Source organism: Homarus americanus, unplaced genomic scaffold (genome assembly GCF_018991925.1).
Source record: "Homarus americanus isolate GMGI-L3 unplaced genomic scaffold, GMGI_Hamer_2.0 scaffold51815, whole genome shotgun sequence".
Taxonomy (NCBI): Eukaryota; Metazoa; Arthropoda; class Malacostraca; order Decapoda; family Nephropidae; genus Homarus; species Homarus americanus.
This window is the reverse complement of record NW_024735388.1, coordinates 6359-15761: the sequence shown is the minus strand read 5'-3', so window position 1 is coordinate 15761 and position 9403 is coordinate 6359. Positions and strand designations below refer to the sequence as shown.

General features: G+C 41.5%; 1 protein-coding gene across 1 annotated transcript; it reads right to left on the bottom strand.

Annotated features, from left to right (window-relative positions):
* Window positions 1–779: 779 nt before the first annotated feature.
* Window positions 780–6655, bottom strand: LOC121870864 (the record flags this gene model as incomplete). The annotated part of the gene is given in 5 exon segments (XM_042372841.1): window positions 780–885; window positions 1269–1394; window positions 3978–4082; window positions 4764–4877; window positions 6553–6655. Coding segments are annotated over 4 exon segments (427 nt in total), but the record flags the coding sequence as incomplete, so codon positions are not given.
* Between the last annotated feature and the right edge of the window lie 2748 nt (window positions 6656–9403).

Below are 9403 nucleotides of genomic sequence, written 5' to 3'. Positions count from 1 at the left end.
TATGTCTACTGTATAAGTAATGTGAGTAAAGCCAAGGAATTGGTCCTGGTAACTGTAACGTAATGTAACACCAGTAAGGTTGTGTGTAGTAAGAGTACAGTATCTGAGTAATCTGCAGTTGGGTTAAGGCGAGGAGTTGCACCTTGGAGTTGTATGTTAATGATATCTTTGTCCCTACTTTGATTTCATATTAATAAACCTTTTCTTAGAGTAGATTAGGGGTATTAATTTTCCTGCAGTATTTCACCTTTATTTCCGTCCAAGTGACTTGATATCAGAATTACAATACCCATGTTCCCTAGACCCTCGCCATGCTACCAAAGAACTGAGGTTATGTAGTAACCATGAACTGAAATAAGTAGAAAGAACCATTGAAGGAACTAAGACAAGAGAAGCATAAGTAAGACAAGGGGGGCAGCTTGAGTTGAGAGATACCACCCCTTTCACCAGCTAACAAACCGATCAGTGGTGAAGAGAATAAAAATAATAACACAAACTTATCTGCTTAATGCAAAAAATGGAAGTTGGAAAACAAAATATACAATGGTGGATAATGTGGAAAATTATAAGTGAGCCAAGAAGAACTAGACATAACACAGAAAATAGCAATGTAGTGGAGAACATATTCATAATACCAAGTGTGTCAGCATCACAGTGAGCCTGTAGTAACAACACAAAGTGAGTGATATATATAGAAAACGAGTTGCACAAGAGAAAACGGGTAACAAATCAGAGAAAATTGAATACATGAACAGAGAATGGGAAAGCGTGTTACTTACTCTGGTAGTGGTCGTACATGTTGCCGAAGATGACGTTGTTTGAGGGCATAGGTGCCAACTCATCCTCACTCAACAAAGGAGGAGTACCAGCCCTCTGACTCTCCAGCTGTAAGAATGTCAATAACACTTACTACCGAGTGCCTACGTGATATAACATTTAAAGCTTAGACTAATTACTTTATATACTTGTGTGTGAAATCAAAATTGCATTAGTTAAGATTTAATTACCTGTTGTATCTTTAACTAGCCTGGATAGTGAACGTTTCTTATCGCATCTTTACACTCGTCACACGTCTGATTATTATCACCCGTGTATATCATCCCACCTAATTCATTTCACCCCAGAACCTTATTATTTGATGCACATTGGCTAAAGTCACCATTTTCTATCATGCTACAAAAAGGATTAAAATCAAGTGTCTGTGTAGAATCCTCACCCTGAACCTTTTTCCTGTCTCAGTATACTATGGTAGTGGGGTAGATACTCACGTCACCACCGTCGAGCTTCACCACCTGGCCGTCAGTCAACATGCCTCGGGCCATCTGCTCCACATCTACGTCCTGCATCCGTAGTGTTGAGTCCAGCTCTATGTCCGTCCCCCATAACTCCCGCACCTGCAGCAGCGTAGGAAACCGGTGAGGGAGTTGTGAGGAGTTGGGTGAGAGAAGAGATAGGGGTGAGGAAATGAGGAGGTGACGGGAGGAGTGAGGAGTTGGGTGAGAGAGGAGAGAGGGGTGAGGAAATGAGGGGGTGACGGGAGGAGTGAGGAGTTGGGTGAGAGAGGAGAGAGAGGTGAGGAAATGAGGAGGTGACGGGAGGAGTGAGGAGTTGGGTGAGAGAGGAGAGAGAGGTGAGGAAATGAGGAGGTGACGGGAGGAGATGCCAGGGTAAGGTAAAGTTGAGGAGTTAGAAGGTACGACAAAGGTGAGAGGTGAGAAGGTAAGGGAGAAAAAGGCTAGAAAATCAGAAAGTAAGGGCGGAAGAGACGGGACAGGGAGAGGAAGGGTGTGTTGGTATGTGAGAGAGGGAGGAAAGGTGTGCTGGTATGTGAGGGAGGGAGAGATGGGACGCTGTTATTGGAGGCATTGTGCTGTCTAATTACCTCTTCTTCCGGGGAATAAGAATACAAGTGATGAATTGAAGTGAGGAGCGAAAGTTTGGATAATGAGAATACTAAGTCAAGAAAAAACCAGAAGATTAACTATAAACTGTAGTGGTGATAAGTCAAAGACCGATACTAGAGATAAGGTCTTGCTACTAGATGAGGACATATCATAGATGGTGACATGTAGAAAATATGAACCTGTTATAGATGGGGGACCTGTTATTGAAGCGAGATATTCTACTGTTGTGAATTTTATGTTGTAAGAGAAAGAACCAAATAAGTGAACACCAGACCCCCATCTTATTACATACTGAGCAGAACTAACACACAATAACACGATGATGCTTGTTTATTAGACTACATCGGAGGAGACCATGTATATATTTTCACCACTTAACCCCACACACCCCCCCCCCAAAAAAAAAATACCTTTAAAATTTTCCCTTAATCAATTCCCTCAAATTTCACTATACATTATTCCTATGCTTCGGTGTAGGTCATCTAATATTCAGGTTTTTGTATGTGTATGAGTTGGCGTATAGATAAATGATGGAGTTTGTTCTTTTATGATGATTAGGGTCGTATTTGGAGCGTTTATTTACTACACCTTTCATCTGCGTGTCTACAAGGTATTCCGATTTCTTTGCTACTTTATACAATTTACTATTTTACTCATCACATTTATTGCTTTATTGCTCCTTGTCTCTGGTTTCTTCCCTTATCTTTTATTCTGTATTTTCTTCAATCTATATAATTTTTTTCACTCGCTCTCCATTCTTCTCTTTCGTGGCTCGTTTACCAAATCTTCCTTTGATCTCCCCTTCCCTCTCTCTATTTTCGTTCCGTTTATGTTTTGTTCTCTTTCTTTTCCATCTTTAAATTCTATTATTTTTTCTTTTTCACCTCATTTATTTTTTTCTCCTCTCAACCTTTCTTTCTTCTCTCCCTTCTCCTATTTGTCATTACCCTCCTCCCTTCTCATTTTTCCATCACACCTTCCCTTCCATCTCTCTTTACCCTCTTCATCCCCCTTCTGTTTCTCTCTCCCATTCATCTCGACTTATCTCATTTTCTTATTATTCGCTTTCCTTTGCCCTATCTCAACTTTTCTTCATTCTTTCTCCACCACCCACCCCGTCTCTCTTTCTTCCCCATCTCTCCTTTAGCCACTTTTCCCTCTACCCTCCTCACTTTTCTTTCTACCTCTCCTTCCTCCCCAGGTTTCTTTCCTTCCACCCGTTTCTGTAATTTGTCTTGTACGTGACGACAGCATCAGTGAGCAGGTTGTCATGCAGACCAACACCCCCGTCTCCTTCAACGTAATGACGACGGCTCTTCAGGAATTACTTTCATGCATACATAGCAGCCCTGGGCTAAAATTCTCAAAGGTTCAGTACGTTAAATTCCACTCTAACAGGGCAGGTGAGATATCCAACTGGCTCATCTATATTAAGACACACTGATATACAGCATTTTTTTGGCCTGAATGGACAGTTTTTCAGTTGGTGGTGACGTTCGAAGGCTAATAAATGGCATTTTACAATGTGAACTTAGAACTATTAAATATGAACTGATAAATACTCGTGTAGCAACAAATGACGTAGGTGACATATACTTAAGAGTCTGAGCATTCGAGTGATTGATCGAACTTACAGTATATTTACTACGTCAGTTGTCGCTATATTTCTCAGTTCATGTTTTATAACTGTAATTTCACATTGTAAAATGCCATTTATTAGCCTTCGAACGTCACCACCAACTGAAAAACTGTCCATTCAGGCCAAAAAATGCTGTACTGTGATCAAATGTGTTTGGGGTCACTGATGCTAATTTGTTTCGAAATGTTATTCACTGTTTGAAATTATCTGTATAAGTGAGAGGACATCTTACGAGCTCAGTTAGGCAACAGCTGGAGCACTATATGATCAGCATTGCTGCGACAGTGACACTAAACATTCTTCAAATATATACATCTTACACAAAGTTTTGTGATACAGAACCCAAACCTTTGTGATGACAGTAAGGACGTCAAACACTGTGCTTATCTACTGCACAATTAACTACAGTGTATAATGTGAGGTACAACACCCACCTTCTCCTGGATGAGACGGACTCTCTCCCGCCTCAGCTCCAGCGTCTTACCCTTCACCTTGGCGTTAATGTCGTTCAGGTCCTTCATGATGGTCGTGTTGATCACCTGCCGGAGGGAACTAACACTTTATTTACCATCTCTCTTAACACACACTATTTTCCTTTCTTTACCTACGGACCTGTGTTGTGAAATTACCGGTGTAGCAGTGTGTTATAGTACAGGACCTTGATGACTGATGTTTGTGATCATGACTTACTAACCTTAAAGTGCTTAAATGTTGATGAATATTTAAGCAAAATGGTCAATGTTATAAAGATCTCACAATCATGGTCACTAAGATGTTGTTTTGAAAACATGTTGAACTAGTAAACTAGTCTTAAACTCCTAACCTAACCTAATCAAGATGGAATACATTTCAGTTTTAGTAACTATTAAGTAGATGACAGGCAAAAAACTCCTAAAGGTTGAAAATTGTGTAGTTAAAGTTGAAGGTGAATCTTGTGTTACTTTTAGTTTTGGCCAATTTTTTTTTTAACTTTTAATGGTTACGTTTTTTAGGTATAAGTAGAGTAGAGTAGAGTAGAGTACAGTACAGTACAGTACAGTACAGTACAGTGAATGGGCCAGTTGAGTAAGTTACCTTAATTACTTCAGTACAATGACTTAAGCCCTTGATCATCACGTAACTTAATCCGTTGTGTCTGATTTTAAATCATTCCGAAGAAGATGAGCGAAATATTCATGAAGATGGCATTGTTGTACAGACAGACAGACAGGTGTACTCACCGTGTCGAACCACTGCAGGAGGGCGTTGGCTCTCTTGTGTGTGGTGGAGTAACAGGACTGGGCGTGATCATGACGCTCAGGACTCTGCATATCCGTGAACACATACTCCGTCGCCTGCTGGAGACAAACTTACAGGTAGAGGCGGCCCAAGACACCCGACCTCACCCCAAGTACACCTACTAGATACCCGGTTATATAATTATGTACACACACATGTTCACAAACGCTAAGATGTGTTTCACACCCAGACACACATACTCACCATGATAGGCTCAGGTGGAGGCAGCCTCAGTCACCTGTTCACATCCAGACCAAGATGTATAACGTGCTTAAGGGTTCACACACACACACACACACACACACACACACACGTCTAATTGGTTCTACACACTAATACGTACTATATACAGTCATATATATTTATACATTATCCATCAATTTATCCACTGAAAACACTGGTGTTGAAAAAAAAAATGTTTTTCATTAACATTCATCTTACAAGACTAACACATACATACTACGTCTACACCTTAAGGCTGGGTGTAGTTTTATTCACTACTAAGTTGTGTATTTACAGGTGTGTCCATGGTTTCCACCATAAAAACAATGCCACCACGAGCAGTCAGCGGCGCCTGGCGTTCCCATCCACTTTGCATTGACATACTCAGGGGAGTTCGCTCTCCTGCTTGCGTTGACACTCTTTTATGGCGGGGACCTACAGTACTGTACGTGCTCCCAGCCTGAGGTACCTCTTTATAAATCTACAACTACTATTACTAGGTGTTGTATGTAAATTAATATTTTCTACATAGAGTTTACAACTGATCTACAGTATCAGTCAAGGAAGATGATTAAAGTAAACGAGAAGTATATCTGCAAGACAATAAGATAAAGGTCAAAATGACAATATAAAAGAAGAACTGCGTCTTGTAGCAGTTTATATCAATTTAGTGGCAGCCAAGATAAGTAGTAAGCTTAAGGAGGGATCATGCGCTGGTCTGAGCAGCAATGTGTCAGTGTCCACTGATATTGCCGGGGTGACGCACAGGGTGTGACACACGGTGTACTCCAGCAAGAGTGGGTTAGCCTCTGCCATAATGTATTCGACCACAAGACTGTTTTAGTCAGACAAATGTGGCACAGATTGTTACAGGTTGGTGTGTAAAAATTTCCCCTAAGTGAAGATGCAAGTGTTCCTAACTGATCCAGTCTAAACCTGACACAAAAAGGTAAACACAGGCGAGTTTTCTTTTCCCAAGTCTGGGGAAAATAGATCATGACTCATTTAGCATCTGGGTTCAGAGGCAATGCTTCAATGCTTCCAGTTTCATGTTTAAATCTATTGTAATCTCATATGATATGAAACAGTGTTGTGTGTGTGTGTGAACTGCTCCCTGGCAGCAGTACTACATTATCCACTCTATTACAGGCTTTTAGAAAGTCGGAACTGGAAGGGCACGTGCTGGCCAGAGGAGAGAGAATTCTAAAACTGAAAATCAATCAAAGCGAGACACAACTTTTAGGTTGGATCTCGACGTGGTTGTATTTGCCCTCTCAGCTGACGGAGGAAGCAGCAGTCTGGGGGTGATGGCCTTACAAATTTCGACAAACTTGTATAAACTTTACACAGGACTTTACATTAATATTGACAATAAATAAACTGTATTCAAATCTAATTATATTTTTTTCCCAAAGGAACATCTTCATCTGAGAACATCGTTTGCTTGAAATTTGTTTGGACTTGACCAGCAGACGGCGTGGCCAGGTAGCTGGGCTAAGGTTTGTTTACCTTGGCGGGAAGGAAGCCGGAGGGTGATACATGGTCAGTTGTGACCACGGGATGGCACAGCCGCACAGGTGGCACACAAAAGGGAAGAACCCCGTCAGTCACATAAACTTATTAGAACAGTCAAAACTTTTCAACTTCTGCTTCGTCATTTATGAAACTTTAATTATTAATAAAAACAAGAGTGACATACTAACACAAGTTTTACTATCAAACAAATAAAAACAAAACAAATAAAAGTACACAAACACCACAATACAAACTGGACACACAGGATAGGTGAACACAAATAATAAATCCGGTTTACAATCTTATGACTTATTAACCTCATCTGCCATCAGTTAAAGTTAACATTTTACCACCATGAGAATAAACTAACGTTAACAAAAGACTAATCACCTCCTGTACGCTGAGTGAGGTAAGATCATATAAACATACAAGTATCTAAGATTATCATGGATCCCTATGTCAATATTTCCCTTTAATTGAGACTAAGAAGATATTAAACAATTAAGTTACGTCACAAAACTGAGTCAAAAGAGCATCAACATTTATATCAGACTCTACCGTAAACGTTCACGTTGTCTTTCTAAAAAAAAGTTGAAAGTAAAAACGAATCCCTGAGAATATCGCCAGTGTCGAGACTCCCAGAAGGTCGTACGAAGAACACTCCTCGTAAATGATGTTGACGTAAGAATACACACGACCGGTTGCTTTAAGCCTTGGCACAAAAACATCGTAAAAATAGCATAACTGTTATACTGACGCTCTACCCTAATTATACACCATCACTTAGCACAGAATTTTGAAAAAGAACACTGCCTAATGAATTTCTTGGGTGATGATAATGAACGTAATTAGTTGAGTTTTATCTCAAGTCAACCTGTCAAATGTCTCCTATCTTCATTAACGAGTAATATTCACCGTACACAACTAGAACCTGGTGCCAGGGTTGTGAGGATGAGCGTTAATTGTAGTAAGTATTTTCATAATACTTACATACACAGCAACCATTACAAATTTACACATGCATACATACACATGTAACTACATGTATAATATGTAAAACTTAGTAATTATAGTTTCCTGGCTTCTGTGTCACAATATAAAACTCCATATTTGAATGAGTTCTCTGTGCGATTTTCCTTCTTAATTTGTCTTGTTACGAGTTGGGGATTTAGAATATAGTTAACAGTCTACCCAGATCCCAACAGGTAACAACAACAAAAAACAAAGACAATCGGACTATAAAAGGGTAGACAAAGGATGCGAGTTTTCGTTGTGTATAATAGAGTACCATAAATCCCTAAACAAAATATTCAGCTTATAAATTACCCTTAACCAAACTTAACCTAAACATTAACAGTATATACATATTAATACAACATAAACCATTTTGAAGCAAGTGGACGTGGGGGAGGCAATACAAGATACAAGTACTTAAGTGAGGAGCTGAGATGGCTGACGAGTAAGGCTGAGTATTGTAGAAGACGGTAGGTAGTCACTGCCGTAGGTTTAGAGGATAGATGATCCTGTGGTCACTTCCCAGAGCCAAGTCCTCTCTCCTCGAATTGGAGCTCACAAAGAAGACTTGGAGGAAGTGACGCAACAACCAGGATATGGAGAAGGGAAACCCCGGAGTGGTAACTAAGACGAGTCATACTCGTGTCTCGTCCCTAGATGGCGTTGCTCGTGGTGCTGGGTAGGTAGATCAGGACAATAGATGGCGTGGTTCGTAGCTCTGGGTGGAGGGGTTCGTAACACACCCCCCCTCCAAAGACCTCCGTAGCGCGGGCGCGAAGGAGGTGATCACCTGGTGCGTCTGGAGAGTAGCTGCTGCATTTCCACTGGAGCTCGGGATAAGGAGTCCGCAATCAGGTGGAGTAGTATGCCACAGGGTGAAGGACATCAGTGGTTGGGTCGGGTTGTAGGAGCACAGCCCCCACTCCGACACCACTAGCGTCGATTTGCAGATGGAAGGGCGAGGTGTAGTCAGGGGGGTGGACTACAGGCTTGGAGGCAAGGAAGGCTTTGAGGCGGTGGAAAGACTGGTCGCACTTCTGGTTCCAGATGTAAGGGACCGCAGAACTGGTAAGGTCTGTGAGGGGTCCGGCCACGCTGGAGAAGTTACTGCAGAACCGACGGTAGTAGCCGCACATCCCCAGGAAGCGCATGAGTTCCTTCCTCGTCCTTGGAGTGGGGAAGGACAAGATGGCTCTAACGTTTGCGTCCTTGGGTCTCACCATACCATGCCCAACGATATGTCCCAGGTAAGTCACTGAGGCCCGGCCAAAAGCAGATTTAGCCAGGTTTATGGTGAATCCAGTCTCTTGCAGTCGTGCAAACAGTATCTCCAAACGCACCAGATGTTCGTCCCAGCTGTCCGACACCACCACCAGGTCATCCAGGTAGGCGAACGTCCCACCTAGGTCCTGAATAAGGTAGTTGATGGCCCTCTGGAATGTGGCCGGAGCATTAGAAAAGCCAAACGCCATAACCAAATATTGAAAAAGACCAAATGGAGTTATAAATGCCGAGATTATTTTTGCCCTATCCGTGAGTCCCACTTGATAATATCCTTTCAATAAGTCCACCGTACTGATAAATTTGGCACAGCCTATGCTGTCTATTATATCTTCAATCAAAGGTAAAGGGTAGGAGTCTGAGACAGTGACCTGGTTCACTTTACGATAATCGGTACAGAAACGAAAAGTGCCATCGGGTTTTGGAATGAGAAGGCAAGGTGAAGCCCAGGGGGAGGTACTAGGCTCAGCTAAGTTATGTTTTAACAAAAATCTACCTCCTTTTCATAATCTCTCTTTTTTGTGGATTTAGTCGATAGGCTGATTGCCTA